The following is a 20605-nucleotide window of genomic DNA, read 5'->3' on the forward strand; positions in this document are numbered from 1 at the left end:
GGAACAGAACTCAAAAAAATATTTCCAGGAACTTCATCAAACATACTCTGACCCTAAAAGTCTCTACCAAGCTTTCCAGCAGAGCATCTTGCACAGTCACATTTTCCAAACTATTAACATGTGTCTGTGTTTGTCTTTGAAATTATTCACTTGTGTCCACTGGAGCCTGGAAGTTTTGAACTGAACCTAAGCAGAAAACAGGGACTGCACACTGGCCATAGTCAGTGCCAGGTGTCACCAGTGAATGGCATTGTGAGCAGGCATGGATTTCTTTAACAATGTCTGTTCTTCTAAAAGGGTGGCTAAGGTTGTAAAAAGTTTTACAGAACAGGTCTCTGTGTATACTCTTTCTCATTGCTCTACTAATACAACTCCTATGGACATCAACAGGAGTTATGTCTTGGCTCAAAAGCAGGAAATGGAAGAATTAGGGGCTTCTTTTCTTAGTATTTAATTAGTTCCTGCTTGAAAATTGGACTTTACCTTTTTTTTCTCTGAGCACACATTAACAGATAAATACAGAACAATACAGGTAGAATCTGTTGGTGGTCATATGTCCTTAAAGATGGAAGGAAGTATTTGCTTGTGCTGTTTGCCAAGTGAAAGGATTGCAAGATTAATCAGTGTCTTCTGCCTTGGAGGCCTGCTCTTCTCTGTCTGCTCATCTGCCACACCAGTTTGCATTTAACTGTGATTTCTACCATATTCTTCCTGCAGACGGTGGTTTCTTTAAACTCTTGACCATTCCTCTTTGTATACATTGCACATTATTCAAGACACAGGCAAGAAGGCTCTGTCTTTCTTCATATATGGTAGAGACTTAACAAAACAGAGTACATAAGTGCCATTATTTTACTGTGAGGCATTAGATTGTTTTTTTATGGAAACGACCCTCCTTTTCAAAGAGAAACTCAGAGAATGAAGGAGAGCTATTGAAACGACATCTTATCTGTCTGCTGTGAGTGATTTAATCTCATAAAGTTTATAAAGCAGGGAAAGTTATTATTAAGCTTTCCAGATCTAAAACATGAGAGCTAAACATTTCATAAGTATGAGAAGCAATTTTGGCAGAGGAGAAAGGAAATGTTACCAGGTGCTGCACTGTCTTCTCCTATTTTTTGAGGTAGCTGTTGTGATGTCATTGGTAACCATGTTCTCAACCACACAGGGTTTTCTGCCATTTTCATGCATGAGGAATTGTTTAGAAAACTGCCATTATTTGACCAGACTGTCGTTCTTTCTTTTAAGGCTCTCGGCTGCTTAAGCCATTGTCATAATCCACCTGTGTGTCAAATTCAGGGATTGTGTTATAATATCATTACATACATGGAGATGCCAGAGACTCTGGAAAAATCTCTTTACTTTGCCAAAGCAAATAAATGAAGAAAGTCTCCAAGGACAAGAGGTAAGTAGAACAGATGGGATAGCTTTACTTTAGATTTGCCTGCCTCAGACATAGGTGCCACTTCAGAAATGTTGTTTGAGTGTTGTTATACTCAGCCAATAGTCAGCAATAGAAAAGGCTCTTTTAGTATGTGGACAGCCACATTTAAGTCATGTCAACCCTAACACTGCTGCAAATAATTCAAGATGCTGAAATTTGGATAATTTGCAAATCTCCTTCTGAGCCGAGGCATACAGATCAAGTATTACATCACTTGAAAGGGGAATTGAATTTTTATCCTTGTAATCTTGTGCTTCTACCTTTTTCACCCTAATAAAGTGGGATTTTTTTTTTTCCTGTTGCAAAACACAAAAGAGAATGAAAGAAAAAAGAAGTTGCCAACTGGCTGATTTCCAGTTTGCATGGGTATAACTGAATACAGAACCAGCCCAGTATTTGGCTTTATTTAGAAACACGGGCCCTTTTCCAGATCCCATTAAGACTGATGAAAAATGCACTTCATTGATTTTGCTGACAGTGGATTGAGTCCATTAAGAAAAATGAGTTTGGTGTCAGGATAGTGAGAGTTTCTGTGTAAAACAGAAAGAATGTAATCATTTGTAGACCAAAAGAACGTATTTTCACAACTTTAATACGAATTCCAAACAAAATTTTTTAAAGTTAATTCAAAATTAAGCTAGTGCCATTGCACAGCTTGGTTTTTCTTACTGAGAAACACTGCTGGAGGAATGTAATGTGTCTCTTGGTTATCTATCAAGAAGACAAATATTCATAAAGATTATCTTCCCAACATAGCATTCACTGTGGCTGCAGTAACATTAAAGAGAAAACCATTAGCCGTGGTACACTTCATAGAACATTTAGGTTGGGAAGGACCTCTGAGATTATTGAATCCAACCATAAACTTAGCACTCCCAAGTTCACCACTGAACATCCATGTGTCTTTTCAGTGCCTCCAGGGATGGTAACTCACCCATTCCCTGGGCAATTTCACAACCTTTCCTGTGAAGAAAATTTCCTAATTTCCAATCTAAACCTCCCCTGGCACAACCTGAGGCTGTTTCTTCTTCTCCTGTTGTTTGTTATTTGGAGAAGAGACTGACCCTCACCTTGCTACAGCCTCCTTTCAGGTGGTTATAGAGGGTGATAAGGTCACCCCTGAGCCTCCTTTTCTCTGGGCTAAACATCTCTGGCTCCCTCAGTTGCTCTTCACAGGACTTGTGCCCCAAACCCTTCACCAGCTCCATCGCCCTTCTCTAGATACACTCCAGCACCTCCAAGTCCTTCCTGTAGTGAGCAGCCCAAAGCTGGGCACAGGACTTAAAGTGTGGCCTCACCAATGCTGAGGGGAACAGCCACTGCCCTGGTCCTGCTGGCCACACTTTTGGTGATCTAAGTCAGATGGCATTGGAAATTCTTGGCATCCTGGGCACACCCTGGTTCATGTTCAGCTGCTGTTGACCAGCGGCCCCAGAGTCCTTTTCCACTGGCCATCTTTCCAGCTACTCTGCACCCAGTCTGTAGCCCTGCACAGAGTTGTTGTGACTCAGGTGCAGGACCTAGAACTTGGCCTTGTTGAATCTCATAAAATTGGCCTTGGCCCATGATCCATCTTCACACAGAATTCACACAGAATGACTAGGTTGGAAGAGACCTCCAAGATCATCGAGTCCAACCCAGCCATAACACCTCAAGTAAACCATGGCCCCGAGTGCCACACCCAGTCTTTTTTTTAAAGACATCCAGGGATGGTGACTCCACCACCTCCCCAGGCAAACCATTCTAGTACTTTATCACTTTTCCTGTGAAAAACATTTTCCTAATATCCAACCTATATTTCCCTTTGTGCAGCTTGAGACTCTGTCCTCTCATTCTGTGAGTCGCTGCCTGGTGAAAGAGACCAATCCCCACCTGCCTACAGCCACCTTTCAGAGAGTTGTAGAGAGTGATAAGACCACCTGTGAGTCTCCTTTTCTCCAGGCTAAACAACCCCAGCTCCCTCAGCCATTCCTCACAGGGCTTGTGTTCCAAGCCCCTCACCAGCCTCGTTGCCTCCTCTGGATGCACTCAAGTGTCTCAACGTCCTTCCCAAACTGAGGGCCAAAACTGGACACAGCACTCCAGGTGTACAGGTGTGCAGTACAGGGGGAGAATGACCTCCCTGTTCCTGCTGGCCACACTATTCCTGATCCAGGCCAGGATGCTGTTGGCCTTTTCGCACACTGCTGGCTCATGTTCAGCTGGCTGTCACCAGCACCCCCAGGTCCCTTTCTGCCTGGGCACTGTCCAGCCACACTGTTCCTAGACTATAATGCTGCAGGGGCTTGTCCATATCCTTCTGCATCCCTCTGCAGGTGCTTCTCACCTTCCAGCAGATGAACACTCCGACCCAGCTTGGTGTCATCTGTGCACTGACAGAGGGTGCACTCAGTCCCCTTGTCCGGGTCATTGATGAAGACCCTACACAGGGCTGGCCCCAATACTGAGCCCTGGGGAACACCACTGGTGATCAGCTGCCAGCTGCATGGAACTCTGTTCACCACCACTCTCTGGGGCTGGCCACCCAGCCAGTTTTTTACCTAGAGAACAGTGCACCCATCCAAGCTGTAAGCAGGCAGATTCTCCAGGAGAATGCTGCGGGAAATAGCATCAAGCTTTACTGAATTTCAGGTAAACAACATTTAGAGCCTTTCTCTCATCCAGCAAGTGGGTCACTTTGCCAGAGGAGGAGATCAGGGTGGTCAAGCAAGACCTGCCTTTCATAAATCCATGCTGTTTGGATGCTAATAGGTTACTTGTATCCCACAGTCTTGGGAGAAACAGATAAAGAACTGGTATTTTCTTTTACTGACACTAAATGGCTAATGTGAAGTTAACTCAAAATGACTGTTTTGCTCTGGGGGAAGAATAGCTGCACATTTGTTATTTAGAGTACCAGAGGGGTTGAATATGCCTTGCACTTATGATTGGAGTCTTGCAGGATGTGCCGGAGTGTGTGACTGCCGTGTTGGGAAATGGTTTCTCCCCTGGTGGAACCAAGGTCGAAGCCACTTATCAGAGTGCCCTTGGCTCACCTCACTTGCAACATTACCTCTTCACGCATGTGCAGTGTGTGCCTACAGCCAGAGGTTTGCACAAATATAATTTTTCTTAAAAGGACATATCCAGTCCTAGGACCATACAGCAAATCTGCACCACTTAGTAATGTCAGTTCAACACCTTAGTGTCCCTTAAAATAGGATTTTCACTTCAGCCACCAGACATGTACAAAGAATGTCTCCAATTTTCAGCAGCCTAATGGTGAAATCAAAAATCACAAATCACAGCCCATGATCTATACTTTGTCAGAATCAAAGAAATGCCTGAGTTTCTTAAAGAGAACAAGAACATATAGACAGATGTATTATAGGAAAGGTAATATATTAACTTTTTTTCTCCAGCAACACAATTTTCTTATGGCACAAGGATAATAATAATTTTGAAGACTTGATGCTCACCAAGACACTGAAAACAAGGTGAGTCTCACAGAAGTCCTGAAGAGATTTTAGTAAAGAAAATGCTAATAGGAACTTCACTGCTAACTCATCTCAGAAAACAAACAAACAAACAGGTTTGGGGAGCCTCTCTCCCCACTGATGTGGATTGCCCTAGCTATCAAGTCAAGGGGAAAAGGTCATGTATAGGGGGTCCATTTATATTTCAGGGTCTTATCTGGGAAGACTGTTTTTGTTTTCCTTTTCCCTTTTCCCCTTCATTTCCATTTTTCTTTTTTTTCTCCTTTTTTTTTTTTCTCCTTTTATGTACTCCCCTCTTCCTCCCCCAACACCCTGTAATTGCTTTTTTTTTTTGTTTGGTCTTTTTCTTTTTTCTTTACTGTCTAAATCAGATCCCAGGCAGAGTTTGAGCTCATTCAGGAAATGACAAAAACTAACCCCACTTCTGAGCTGAAATCACTGGGAGCTGAAATGAGCTGGGATATATGAGGATTGCAACTCTGTCCCAAGGCAAAGTCAAACAGCTTAGCTCTGTGTGGGTTTCCCCTTTGACAGAGGAAGAAAGCAGTGCTTTCAGAGCTGGAAATCATCCCTTGCTAAACATCAGTGGCCAGTAGAACTATCTCCCAGCAGATCTGGATGGGAGATCCCTGGGTGGTCAGAGTTGGGTCTGCTTTGGATAGTTGGATCTCCTTCCACACAACTGCCCTGTGGTCAGAGCAGGCCAAGTTGGGAGCCATGCTTGGGTGCTCTGTCAATCAAATTGCACATGCAACTCATATTTGGACTGAACCATCAGTAAAGATCAGTGTCTAGTTTTACAGAAAAGGTAATTTTTTTAAATTAAGATTTTTTATGTTGCCTTTTTTTCTGGCTAAGTTAATAAAAGGTTTTAGTTGTATTCCCTTACACTTTAATGGTTACATCTGTTTATTTTCCACCACTTTAATAACAAAACTGTTGCTCTGAACTTGTGCTGTAAATATTTGACAGGCAACAAAGCTGTTTTGAAAGACAAGAAAAACAATAAAAAAAATCCTTTAATCTACACCCACTAAGATATTCCATAACTAGAGCACAAAATCCTGGTTTGCATGTACCAAAAGGGTTTTTTTTTACTAACTGTGTCTGAGCAAGGGCTGTCCATACTTTTGAACAAGCTGTCAGGTCTCTTTTTTTGTTTGGTTTGTTCAAAAAGTTCACTGGAGCATTTCAGAGATAATGATAATGTGTCACATAGAGTGATATCAGTTATATATGGTTTTTTAATTCTTAGTAAATCGAAAATCATGTGAGCATCTCAAGATTTCAATGTTTTGCTGTGATCTGTATCTCTGCAAAGCTCCAAGCCAAGGTACTTATTAAAGGGAACTGTTCAGTTAATTTTGATATATTTAATAAAATAAACAATGGAGTTATGCATTAAGTGTCCTTATATCCCCTTTATGCAAAGGGTCCAGTACTCAAAGCAGATTTAATAAGACAATAAAAAAAGTAATTTTCATTTTTGGAGTGACTAACCTAGCTACTGTTCTGAAAATTCAGAGAATTGGTATTAATCTGACTATTAGTATTTGTGAAGGTAGATGCATATTTAAAGACAGGAAATTAACGTTGCTAGAACTGTGAACCTGGTGCTGGTTCAATTCTATTCAACTATCATGAGAAGAGAGCAAAAGAGGAATGTGAAATTCTAGAAAGGAAATGGCATACCATATTTGTTTCATCAAATTGTATATACCTAAAAGATGAGGTGCTAAGAAGCATACAATATGGGCTTGTCAAAACACACCTCAGCAACCATCCGCTGGCAGCACACTAGCCTGCACTGTAAGTGAATAAAGGAGTGAAATCATTTGACATTATGTCTGGGCTGTGTTTTGTATCTCAGCATAAGCAAACAAGGAAATGTGGTCTAGTACGAACCTTATTAGTGCTAATTCAATCTCCTCTCCATCACGTCCTGCCTCAGCATAAGGCCACAATTTGTTCCCTCTCCCCATTCTAATGCCCAGTGCTGTCCACTCACCATTCAACTGGAGACCTTCCTAGCTTGTGACTGCCAGCCTAAACATCTAATTTAGGCAGTGCAACTCATCTCCTTTATGCCAGTCATCTAAAACTGTTTTTATCTAGAGGTCTTTAATTCCAACCAAGGCTTCACTGATGAGCCCACCCAGGCAGTTTGGAACTGAGTCCTCCATGCTGACAATGGGTGACAGAGCCCTGATATCTCCCACATGCTCTGTGTTAGTGTTCAGGCCCTCAAGCAAGACTCAGAGAGTGGGATTGGATAGGTTGACAGTAGTCATTAAGATTAGATTAGATTAGAGTGGGTGCTGAGAGGCTGGACTGGGAAACCCCATAATAGGAATTGAGGGAGGAATATAGTGACTGATAGAGAGTAAAGCAAGGACATCTTGTGTGGTAGACAAGGTCTAAGCAATCTGAGGTCAGACAGCTTGGGATGTATGCCTCAGATCTGCAGATGGAAAGGCTGGAAACAGCTCTGGACAGCAAGCTGCTGTGTTTGCATCACACCATATTGCAGCATGCCACTGCAGCATGGCAAAACATTCAAAAGTAGGCTGAATGGCAGCAAAATGTCTCTTGTAATCTATTTTTCCTGAGTTTCATAGCTGAGGAGTGCAACTGCAACACTGATCATATTTATTCCTTGTGTGATTTTGAAACCATCAGCCTTGGATGCATTTTATTTATGTTATCATTTTTCCAGCAGAAAACATCACCCTCAGCATCTAGGCCATTAAGTAACTAGTAAATAATGTCAGTAATTAAGAGCTTCCAGATGGTCACTGACTGTAAGGAGCTCGATGAGATGAGCCACCAGAAAAGAGGCCTCCCTGGATATTAGAGAATGTAGATGGGACTCATAAATGTTGCAAAACCCATTAGAGATACACTTCTGCTATCCTTGCTGCTGACAGCTATATATAGCTACTAAAGTGGTTGTCCCTAAAGTCACTGTCCAGTTTTCTGACTTCTTTACAGGTTCATTATGTTGGTAGACAGTACCATGACTCAGTCTCAGCTTTTGGTTCACATTCCAGTCATAAAAAAGTTGACCAGGTCCTTTGTTGGTGTGGTCTCAGCAGACTCTGTGGCCTTTTGCTGGCCAGCTGCACTTCCAGAAGCAAGGGACTCTAATAAAATGGAGAGCAGCTTCTGGAAGCTTCTCTCTGGGATGTGCTCAGGGCAAGTTCAGAGACATATTCTCCCAGTCACTGGGCTGGAAATCAGAATAGTTATTGCTTGGTCTGTCTTCACTCGAAATCTATATGTTTGGATCTAGATGCTGGCATGCTAACCTGAGATCTTTCTTCACAAACTTATTGGTCAGACCACAGAAGAAGCAGGCAAGGATCAGAATGAAGATTGAAAACCACTTCTGTTTGTGAATCTGAGTTGTGTCTGGGTTAATAAACAAGAAAAATGGGGAAGAAATAGAAAAACTGGGGCAAATAGTTATGCACACATACTGTGAATTAAACAAAAACAATATCATAAAGACCCTGGGGTTTCTGGCTCTTAATTACACAGTTTTTCTGCCCTGTGGGAATTTATTTCTTGGAGCAGAGCCATAATGCTGGACTGGACAGTTGCAACAGCCAGTCTCAGACTATTTCTCTGCAATCTGACAGTTCCTCTGTGCACCCAGGCTTCCCCATATTCTTCTTTCCCTAATCTTGGAGTGGCAGGGCAGCAGTGCCCCTTGTTCTAATATGCTAAGGTCTATTTACTTGCACAATGGTATTAAGAAATCCCCTGAGTAGAAAATGGTTGGAGTTTGGAAAGATATTTGGGTAAAAAGTAACATCTTCTGGTCCTGTTCATACCCTTCTCTAGGCACATGGCTGCCGCCACTGGTGCAGACAAAATGTTGTTTCATGGGGTCCAGTGGTCTAAAGTAGCATGGCTGCTTCTATGAAGTCATTTGATAATCTTCATCAAATATTTAATGACTGCATGGTCTTTGTATGAACACTATTGAATTCAAACTGCATACAGAATAACTTAATGCTACTTTGACAAAATTGATCAGTCTGGGCAGACAAACCCCAGTATTAATCTTTTAAGTGTTCCAAACTTAATCTTTCCATTCAGTTTGGCATTTAAAATCACTGCAGGATCTATGTTTTTAACTACTATGTTCAAGAAAATTGCTAACATAAAACCCAGACTTTTAATCCAAAAAAGCATTTCAACACACACTTAAGGATGTGAGTAACTACACTAAAGGTAATGGCTCTGCTGGCTGGCCTAGGCTGATATTAAAGTAACCTATGTAATAGCAGAAATATAACAATAATCAGATGTAATCTGAAAATGAGAATGTATTTTTTCTAGCATGAAAATCATTCTCCCCAGCAACACTGATGTCAGATCCATTAGCATGTATGAGTCTCTCCTAGTTCAAGACAGGAAGGATAATGTCTTAGACAAGAGAAAATTATGTTAAGAATGCTTTAAGAGGTCAGTATGTTCTTTAATACTGAATGACCACCCATCCTCTAGCACCTACGTTTACAGTCAGATATTTAAAAAAAAAAAAAAAAATTAGCAGTACAAGAACTTTTGCCACATTTTCTTGAAGTTTCAGTGCTAGATTTATTTTTAATGTTGATGTAAGGTATGTAATTTACCCTGTACATTTCAGGCATAATGTGTAAAATACTTGTTCCCATAACAAACTGTCATTTTAGAATGAATGGGATTTCTACAGGGACTTCTGGGTAGCATATTTTTGGAAGTTTCTATTTTGGAAATTATTAGTTGCTATTATAATTTCTGAGAAATCATGTAGTGTAATAACTAGGCACCAAGCATATCATTATTATTACTCTAAAGTGTGCTTTTCAAACTAGAAGGACATGGACTTTCTTGCATACTTAATTGTATTCAAGCCTCTGAGAAGTATGCTCAGTCAAGAGGGTTCATATAATGGTTTTTGTTCCAACCCCTAATTTTGTCCAACATACTTATACTTGAAAAATATCTCCCTAAATAGTGTCCCACATACCTGCATTGGTGCCTCAGGCAGCTGTTCTTCTTTTTGAGTTCATTCATTCTTCAGGACTTCCATTGCTGTATAGGTAATGATTCCACTGCATTTCACAGTCTTCACTTCACTCCTTACCCAAACAATCAGCATCCAGGCATTGCTAGTTCTCCCGGTGTTCTGAAAAATAAAAAAAAAAAAAGAGAAAATAGCAGAGCTTTAATTTCAGGATAAATTTAATAGTGTCTTTTAGGATCTCCTAAGGCAGATCTTTTAACATGCATGGATCCTTCATGCTGGTGTGAAAACCCAGATGTTCTCTCAATTATTATGAATTACCAAATCTGGATGACAGGAGAGATTCTAAAGTTCAGACATATATATTAACAAATATATAGAGAATATCAATTTTTTAGACTAAGAACCAAACTAAGACCTTAGAGTGAGATTCTGCTGAAATAGCTCTGCTAAAGGCAGAAAGGATCTGTTTTCTTTAGGTAAATATTTGGGGCCCAGGTCCAGTTTGGGACTGGAGCCTGGGATAGGCGCAATTCATTATAACACCGTGCCAGTGTGCTAAAAGTGTTCCAAAGACTGCAACTGAGCATCTTGTGGGTTGTAAGAAATTTGCCCTATGGGCCTTTGGCACCATATGTCTAGCAGGTAGCTGACAGCTGTTCAGACTGAGTGCAAATCAAGAAGAATTTAAGTAAAGAGAAACTACTACAGTAAAGCACATCAGCAGTGTGATTTAGGTATAAATACATATGCTATGGTGGGCAAAAAGGAAATTTGTATGTGATATTTCATGCTGTCTTCACTTTTGTCCTCAGGAACATCTAGATACCTTTCCAAAATAGTCAGCCAGGAGGAATATTGAATCATGTTTAAAATCCTTATTAGATGGCATTGCCTTGACTTGTCCAACAAGGCATCTGTCTCTTCTTTTTTTATTATGTTAAGTACAGGAAATAAAGACAGGTACTTAATTCTGTACAGCACTTTGCACACAATAAGTGCCTTTAGAAAGTGTTTATGTGGCAGAAAGTATAGAAGGTGTTATTAAATGACATCTCAACAATAACTGTCTTCCTGATTCTTTTCAAGGTTAAGCATATCAATTTATAAAGATATAGTTGTGGCACAGTTATTCATGAGACATGAAGTTCATGCCTGTAGCTTGCTGATAACAATTACTAAGCATGCATTAACTCTTCACAAGTCATTTACATCTACCATTTATGCATGAACAAACACTGCCTTTAAGAACTTTGAAGCTGACAGGCTAATCCTTTTCACCACTAACTTGTATCTTAATTCCTCAATGACAGTATAATCCACAAAAGAATCCAAAATAGCACTAAATGTATTCAGCTAATTAATTACCCCATTTTGTTGAGACATAGGGGTTAAATGAGAGCATACGTGGATGCAGACAAATAGGTATCTTCTTATTTAATTATAATTTTTTTCTCACAAAACTGGTGTGACAATATTTCATATTTCCTAAAATATGATCTTACAGGAAGAAAATGAACCTCTGTAATTTTCAAGAGACATTTAGTTTTTGGCTTTTTTAAATTATTACAGGTATATGATTGTGTTCAAAACTTTTTTTGAAGGTATTAACACTGTGAATGTTATAATGTGCAACACTGTGAGTGTTGTAATTTGCAACAAGAGTTTAAAGTCTTTAAATGTTAAAGTTTAGGGAAGGTGGTCGGGCAGGAAAAGGATAGAAAAACGCAAGGGTAAAGAAGAATATAGAAGACCCTACTGTTGAGTCACAAGGTTCAGAGTAGACCCTTGTGCTAAACTGAGTCTGACCTTTACCAAGAGTTTATGCCTGAAAGCTCAACAGCTATTAACCTTTACAACACTTAATAGCACTTAATCCATAATTCAGGACCAACAGTTTAGCAAAGGATTCATATAGAATTTGCTGTAGCACAACAGTTACTCATGTACAGGCCTAACTTACTTTCAAATATAAAGTACTTAAGAATCTAGGAGAGAGACATTCCTAGAAATTTGCTGTAGTGTATTCACACTTGCTCACAGAGACCTAAACAGTTTATACAAGCTACCAGTGAAAAATTTCCCTTGAGTTCAGTGAACTGCTCACTTTAGGCGCCTTTGCATCTTCTCATCAGGCACAGGGCTGAGCCTCAAGTTGTTGGGGTATCAGCCTTGGATCCATCATTATCATTCAGCAATCCTCCTGGCAGAGCAAACTCGAGACTTCCCTGGCTGAGTGAACTGGCTGAGAGATACCCCAGGCAGAGGAAGGTTGCTGGTCACAGCTGCAGTGGTCTGGGAGAGCTCAGAGGGTCTCTGGGCTGCTGTTTTTGGAATCACAAGAGAGGTGGCCTTAGTCATAGTAATCTTCCATCCCGGCCACAATTCAGGTCAGAGACTAACTTTGAAAATTTGATAATGAAAATATTATTTCTCTTGGGTTTTCAGACAAGAAAAATGAGTTTCTAAGGCTGTTAAAGTCCAGGTGGTCATTAGACCGTACTAGCTCCTGGGAACAGACAGTGGTCCTGATAAGCTCCAGATGCACCTTCTCAAGGCTGAGGCCTAGGGCATGTTTGTCCCTAGAAATTGTAGTGATTGTAGTGTGGCCAGGGCTGGGGGAGTGGTGTGTGCACCACTGCATGGGGCAAAAAACCACGAGGTCATACAAACAACTTGACTGTGGCTTGCACATGGAGATCTGTCAGCAAAGGCATAGCTACATAGTAAATGTAAACAATAAAATGCATAAGGCTGCAAGGAACATATGTTTTCAGCGTCTTGTATGATCTCAATTTTCTATAAATACATGACAGCAATTAAACATGCGTCTGCTTCCTGTGAAGCATGAGGGCATTATGAATATAGTCATGTCTATTATGGTCAATGTATGCCATTGCTGTTTTGACAAGCTCTTTATCTATCAGATACATAAAGCTTAACATATATATATATATATACATATTTACTAGCATTAACATGTTTGAAGAGGTGCAGGTTTCTAATAATTTTCTCATTTAATTTTAATAAATGAGACACTTCATTGTGTGTGCAGCTCTCTCAAAAGTCTCAATTTTAGAGCCTCCACCAAGGCATAATAGTCTGAATTTTCCAGTCAGATTTGCCAGATCGACCCTGTAAGGATCATCTGTCACACTCAGTATCTGTAAAGGAGAGGGAGATGAGGGAACTGGAACATTAAGGAGGACAGGCTATAATTTTCTTCATCTGATGGCTCATCTGTTTGCTATTTTTTTTGCTGCTGGGTTTGCTACTTCAAATTTCTGTATTTCAAAAAGAAAGGAAAATCATTAGTCTTCATTTTGAAGAAACAAAATGAGGCTACTTCCAAAGTTCTGGTCATTTGTACCAGACAGGAGAAACCTTGTATACCAAGTACCTATTTTATCCCTAGTTCCTACAATGAGCTTTACAATAGTAGAGAAGGAAAGAAGAAGAAAGAGCTTCCATCATCCTTCGGAAATCGGTCTTAGGTGCTCTGTAAATCTCTAAATCTTCTGGATGAGCACAATAGCCATCAGGATATGACAGGTGATTGAAAAAAACCCATTCATAATTACAAAGGAAAACATGAAATCCTTTCTAAAACTGTTTTTTTTTCCAATTTTGTGAATTAAATCAACTAAATTTATAAGAAAAACAACTTTGGTGAGCACTGAAACTAATGAAATATGATTTTCATCTGATTTGAGTCTTCTGTCTGCCTGGCTTTTTAACTGAATTAGTCTGAAAGCCAAGACATGGGTCCTTGTGTTAATAAAAATTAAAAAATATGTATTTGCTTTCCTGAAAAAGGCTTGTTATAGGCTTTAATAACATTTGGTCAGCTATTTGACATTAAAAATTTTGTTTTTCAGTCATAATTCATCCTCTAGTCAAGTAGATGCTTCATGAATTATATAAGTTTGTGAATGAAGAACTTTTAATCTCTTTTTCCTAGGTGGTTTTTCTGATTTCTAGTGACCACTCATGCCAGTCTGCTTGCTGTTTTACTTTTCTTCCTTCTGCAGGAACATTAGCTTAATCTGTATTTTAATCCAGGTGTCTTTACAGAACACACAGGACTACTCTCTGAGTTGGGACTACTCTCCGAGTCCTCCCTTTTTTCTTTTTTTTTAAGTTATTGTTATTATTTTAAATGTGGTATAAATCACTTGAAAAAAATCAAAAGCTTGAAGCAAGCTGTTTGAAATACACACATACAGAGTTATTACACAAAATTCAATTGGAGGAAGAAGTTGGAGTTTCCTAAGAGAAAATAATTCTGAATTTAATCATCAGCCTTGTCCACTTCCATCTGCTTCCTGCTGACATGTTCCCCTCTTCAGGAGTGTGGGTGAGGGATGGATATGCAGCTGGGAGCCGGTGTGGGGGCTTTTGGTGTCTCAGTTCTGCATGGGCAGTTCTGCCCCAGAGCCAATCCAGGCATGTGGCTTAACTGCAGCCTGCCTGGCTGAGGAGATGGGGGTTGTGAAGGGTGAAAGATTGGAAATGGTCATCCCAGCTGAAAGCAGAGCCAGGAAGGAGCTGCCATTCTCCTTCATGTGCCTAATATTGTGGCAGGCACAGAGAAGCTGCCAGAGTGATTGCTCCTCTCTTCCAGGCGCTCCCCAGCTTGCTGCTGAATTCTCACCTGGAAGTGGTGCCGAGCCCAGCACATGTGGAACAGGACAGCAAAACTGAGACAGAGGGAGGGGAGGAGGTTTCCTTGGGGTGTGAGCTGGTGGGTGCTGTGGGCTGGCAGAGGCTGGGGAGCTGGCAGGGACCCCAGGGGCTGCTGCCCACAGCTGGTCCCTGCCTTGCCCCAGCATCAGATGTTATAACATGCACTGCTTCAAAGGAGCTGCAATAGAAAAATGCTTTTGCTAATCTCTTCCCAGGTAAAAGAAACTGTCTTTGAACTAATTCATAGAAGAAATGTTACTGGCAAGTGTGGGATAGAGCCCTGTCTGTCCCTTGGGGAAGATTTTGTTTTGGAAAAGCAACACTTCCAGAGGAGAGGATGAACTGTGGCAACTGCTAAGATTTTCAGGTTGCTGCTATTTTACTTGATGGGTTTGTACCTAGAAAAAAAAGACCTTGCCTGTGAGTTCAGCTGTGTTGGGACTTGTAGGCACTCTAATGTGGACACAGCAGCACATACTTTGTCTTAGGACATACACTGTCTTAGGACATACCCAGTCTTAGGAGTCCAGGACAGAGGCTAACCTTCCCATACTCAGCAGCCAAAAAACAATCAGGTGGAGTGCCCGTTCTGGTCCTCCTGGGACTGCTGTTTTTTGTCCCCAGACAGCTGGAGCCAAACCTGTGTGCTCAGCTTAACATTTGTGGGTAGGGAGCTCATTTGAATCAGCTCAAAACCAGCTGCTTCTTCACATCTCACTGACAGCTCAGGAATGTGAGGAGAGGGAATGAGCAGAGAAGAAAGAAAGGGACTGAGCAGAGAAGCCATAAACTGCAAAAGGGGAATGAAGCCATGGTGTTGGAGGGAGGCCCAGGCTGTTGCTGGGGTCTGTTAGGTGCTTCATTACCTGTCTGGCTTCCTGAGTTTGAGCTACAGTTCCCACCATCCCTCAGGTTTCACCTTCTCTCTTTTCATCATGAGCTCCTGGCTTTAGCTGCCCAATGGACGTTCCCCGCACTGAGGAAATCCCACTGTCTCTTTTTACTGTCACAGGGACCACAAATGTAGCAAGTGTTAGTGATGGAGCTCTGTCATACAGGATGCACTTTTCTGCCCAAATCATGCCTTTCTTCCCCCTGTCCACTTTAAAGCTCCATTGGCTTTCACATAAGCCAGTCCCATGCAGAGCTGTGCCATGGTCCTACTGTGCAGCAGCTGGGTGTGGGGGGGAAGAATCAACTCTCAGATGGGGGCTGCAACCTCCCTGCTTTTCTTCAGGGGTCTCTGAAGGCAGGAATCCCCATCCCCATTGGATGGGAGCTCCACATGCCTTGCCCTGGGCTTTTGGGAGAGGGTGATGGTGAAGGTTTGCCATGGGGTTCACAGGCTGTTAAACATGGCTGGTGACAATGCTCTCCCCAGCTTGGCAAAGTGCTGCTCACTGTCATCTTGGGACAACAAGCAGGAGATGGCAGCAGGGAAGCACACCAAGACAGGGACAAGGGACAGGCTTCCAGACCAGAGGAAGTATGGTTGGCTGCAAGCACCCAGCCTTAGGTTCAAGGTGCTGAGAGATGCCCAGCATGGTGCTGAGGACAAGACAGAGCTGTCTTCTCCACAGCCTGCTAGCCCTGCAGCAGGGCCTGCTTGGTTTTCTTCCTCTGCAAGAGCTGCAGGAAGTTGCTGCCATTGGGAGAACCCTTTGCCTTTCCAGGGAATCCTGGCTGTGAGATCAGGACATTGGCTTCCAAAGCTGGTTCCCTGGGGGTGCAGCTGCCATCACTCCCCTCATCTGCCTCTGTGGCATATGCACTTCCTGGCATTTCTTTCCACCACCCCAAAAACCACCAGTCACTGGCCTGAGTCACCACAGCCACATCCCAGGGTAAAAGGTGTCTGGGGAAGCCTGGGAAAGTTGGAAGGGAGGGTGAGCTTCTAGTAGTAGGAAAATGCTGGCAGTGATGGAGAAGTGCTGCTGCATGCACAAAGTGTGCATACAAATGTCTGTGTTCAACCTTCTGAAATTTTAAAAATTTAAACTAGGTAGTCCTCCCTACATTCTGAAGGCAGCACATCTTGTCCTTTCTATGTGTGCTGTGTGAAGGTTCTTACATGGGCTCATACTGAGACATGCACATGGCAACTCAGCCATGTCCTACCGTCACCTGCATCCAGATGTCAGGAATGAATTCCACCCTTACGGCTATATCTGAGCTGGAGAGCATCAGCAATGCTCATCTTTCATGGCTGCTTGTGGGGCAATAGACAAGCAAAGGGGGTGTCCTCACCCCAGGAGCTGGGCCAGTGCCCTGGCCCTACCTCAGTTTGAACCTGGTTGTTGCATCTGTGCTGTTGCCAAGATGAATTTGTGGGGAGGGGAAGTGGGCTGGCAAGTTCTCCCTGCCCACCCTGGTGTCCTGGGCTGCCTCCTGCCCTTGCTCCAGCCAGGCCCAGCAAGGGACTGCTGGAAGAAGAACCGATCCCCACCTTTATACAACCTCTTTTCAGTTGTAGAGAGCAGTAAAGTCTTGTCCAAGCCTTCTTTTCTCCAGGATAAACATGCCCATCTCTCAGCTGCTCCTCATAGGTCTTACTATCCAGACCCTCCACCAGCTTTATTGCCCTTCTCTGGACTCTCTAGCACCTCAATGTCCTTCCTGTAGTGAGGGACCCAAAACTGAACACAGGATTTGAGGTGCAGCCTCAGCAGTGCTGAGTACAGGGGGATGATCACTGCCCTGCTCCTGCTTGGCCACACCATTGCTGATACAGGCCAGGATGCCACTGGCTGTCTTGATCACCTGGGCACTGCTGGCTCATGTTCAGCTGCTGTGGATCAGCAGCCCCAGAGTCCTCTGAACAGCTTTGCAGTCACTCTCCCCCAGCCTGTAGCCCTGCATGGGGTTGTTGTGACCCAAGGGCAGGATGCTGCACTTTGCCTTGTTGAACCTCACGCAATCGGCCTCGGCCCACTGATCCACCATTCCACTAATCTGTGCAACACTGCACCCCCTCTTCCTCTCATCCTACTCAGTCCCTCTCCGCTAATATTCTCTTGCTCCTGCCAACTCCGTTAGGTATCTCCCAACAGCCCCGTCAAACGCGCTCTCCTCGCACAAGAGACCAGAGGATGCTTCGCTCCGCCAGCCCTTCTCCCCCTCCCACCGCCTCTCCGGTGCCCGTGTCCAGCGGCGGGAGGGCCGGGGTGCCCGGGGGTCGGCCCCGCTGTCCCCTCCCGGCGCGCAGTGCCCGTGTGTGGGCGGGCTCCGGGACGTGCTCGCTGGGGAGCGCCGCGGCGCCGCACATGCTCACTGGCCGCGGAGGCACCGCCGGAGGTAGGGGCTCGCTCCGCCGCCGGAGGAGCCGCGCTGTCGCTGCGGCCGGGCCGCGGCATGGCCCGCCCGCTCCCGGGCCGCCGCCGCCGCTGAGCGCGGGGGGATCGCAGCGTCCGGCGGTGAGCGCGGGGCGCGGCCGGGGCGGCGGCGGGGCCGCGTGTGCGGGCGGGAGTCGAGGGTCCGGCCCGAGGGCCCCGTTCCGCCGGGCGGCACGAACGAGCCCCGTCAGCACCTCGGCCAGCGCCGGTGGGGCGGCGGTGGGGCACGGCCCGGGGGTGCTGCCGGGGGCAGCCCCGCTCGTCTCCAGCTCCCGCTCCCCGCGGAGCGCCGGCAGCGCTCGGCAGCGCCGAGGCCGCTCCCTTGCCGCTGCCGGGGCCGGTGCGAGGCCTCGGGCCGGGGGGCCGGGAGAGGGGCCGGTGGCGGCAGGGGCAGATCCGCGACCCTTCCCGGCCGGGCCGGGGGAGGGTGGCGAGGCTGCGGCTCTCGGGGAAGGGGGAACTGAAGCGTCCCGGTGACTCTCGGAGGTGAGGAAAAAGAGAGAGAGGCACAGCTCTTTAAAAACAGTGGAGGGAAAAAAAATCCAAATGAATACGAGTGAAAAATGCAGCAGGCATCTGCGAGGTTTCTGTCGGCCCAAGGAAGTGCTTGGGAATTAACTGTGGGATGGCAAACAAATGGAAAATGCCTTGGGTGCCGCAGTGCTGTGGCCAGGGGCAGGTGGGGCGGCCTCTGGCTGAACACAAACTCATCTCCTGGCCTTTGGGGTACCTGCTTTTGCCCCAGAGAAGTTTAAATATTAAACTGAGCGAGATGCAATAAAGCAGAATATTACAGGTTGTGTTTAGTCATCTTTGCAAGGCCCTGTCAGTGTTGGCTCTGCAGTGGAAATGCCTCATGCAAAATAGCTGTGTTTAAATTCTGTACATAAAATTATATTTATAACCTCTTCTCGTAACCAGCGCAAGGTCACAGAGAGCTTGCAGTTCTTTGCCTTGCTACATGACTGGTTGATACTGTATTTAATACAGTTGATACATTTCTGGTGAGGAAGCTTGTTTCCAAGCTTCTGTGGTTTTTGGGTTAGACAGTCTTTGAAGGACATCACATATCTTAAACACACTGAAGCAAACCTGCATTTAGATCTGTTCCTCACTGTCAGTCTTGACTTTAGGAAGATACTTGACTCTCTGGAAGTTGCCTAAGTCAGGTTCATGTTAGGGTTACATGTGAATGGACTCTCTCTCTCCCAGGACAACAAGGAACAACAAAAAACCCAACACCCATGAAATATTTGTTTACTTTTTGCAGGTATGTGTTTCCTTTTGCCATATCCAGCCCTGCTAACATAAACCACTTTCCTTTACCACAGACTGAAGATTTCTCTGAAGCGTAATCTTCAAGATGAAGTTCTTACTAGCGATTTTATGTTTCATCTCATTCTCCTTATGGGTTGAAGAAGTCTATTCCAAAGAGAAGTCTTCAAAGAAAGGAAAAGGGAAAAAGAAGCAGTATCTATGTCCATCGTATGTTCCTGCTTTCTTTAATGCTTTTGTATGATGGTGATCCTGCCCTGTTTTTAACAGTGGAAATTATGTGGCAGTTGAAGTGGAAGGAGGTGATGCTTTCTTCTGAAAGGATGGGGTCTGTGGTGGGAATGGGTTTGACCAGAATCATAGCTAAGTTCTGTCACTGTGTTCCTTCTGCAGCAAGTCTTCTATTTTAGCCTGTTTTAGTGCAAGGGAAAATCTAAGCCACAGTAATTGTTCCTTTCCTTGTGGAGGATTTCAACCCAGTGCCATGCTATTTATGGGGACACAGTAGCACGGTCCCATAGTGCTGTGCTGTCCAGCATCGTGTTTGCAGGTGTATTGGGGAAAGCAAGGAGGGTGCAAAACTGTCGTGATGAAATTCAGCTTCTGGTTAGCTAGTTCTGTAAGAGAAGGCTTGTCCTACAGATATTCTTATTCCAGGTTGAATAGAACTAAGGTCTTCAGCATCTTTCATCAATCATGTGCAGTTCTGTAAGTTTTATGGAGGTGGATATATTGATTGTTGCTATAAAGTATGCCCTTATGGAATAGTTTCCCTGTAAAAATACAGGAATTATGATCTGGTGATTGCCCAGTTGAATAGAGGATGTGTTCTGGACACCTATGATTAATTGATAAAGTTAAAAATACTCCCTCTTTCTGATGCCTACTACACTTTAGGTTGTGATCCATAGGAAAATGCAAAAATTTTTATTTGTGAGTGATTATTTTATCATTTTCTTTGCCAGCCTTGCTCATTTTTTAGTGTTATGTTGTAAATATCTGAGCAAAAGATTGATGGACTATCATAAGTTGCCAGTAAGTGTAGAAAATCACTATGACTGAAATAATAAAATTGTTTGGACAAATTTAAAACATATTTCTTCTTTGACCAAAAAAAGAGGTACAGAATGTTAGACTAGATATTTAACATTTATAAAATTTTTCCAAAGAAAAAACAAAGTAAAATAAAAAGTGGAATAATCAGACAGAAGCACTGTTTGAGTAATACTTTTTAAAGTTTTCACTCTTTTCAAATATTGACAGTGATGTTCATTTCTAACCCCAAATTTTAGAATGTTTCTACATATGGTGCATGTTTTCCTTCTCTTCTTTTATATCAAACTAAAAAATGCTATATGTCATTAGATTTGAATAC

General features: G+C 43.4%; 1 protein-coding gene across 1 annotated transcript in view; it reads left to right on the forward strand.

Moving 5' to 3' along the window:
* Positions 1–20605, forward strand: part of GLRB (glycine receptor beta) — a 93387-nt gene that overhangs the window by 26672 nt on the left and 46110 nt on the right. The window contains exons 3-5 of the mRNA XM_058838573.1: positions 1249–1405; positions 4846–4920; positions 19287–19440. Coding sequence (XP_058694556.1) covers positions 19319–19440 — 122 coding nt within the window. The 5' untranslated portion in view covers positions 1249–1405; positions 4846–4920; positions 19287–19318. The remainder of the gene's footprint in view (positions 1–1248; positions 1406–4845; positions 4921–19286; positions 19441–20605) is intronic.

This window comes from Poecile atricapillus, chromosome 4, assembly GCF_030490865.1.
Source record: "Poecile atricapillus isolate bPoeAtr1 chromosome 4, bPoeAtr1.hap1, whole genome shotgun sequence".
NCBI lineage: Eukaryota > Metazoa > Chordata > Aves > Passeriformes > Paridae > Poecile > Poecile atricapillus.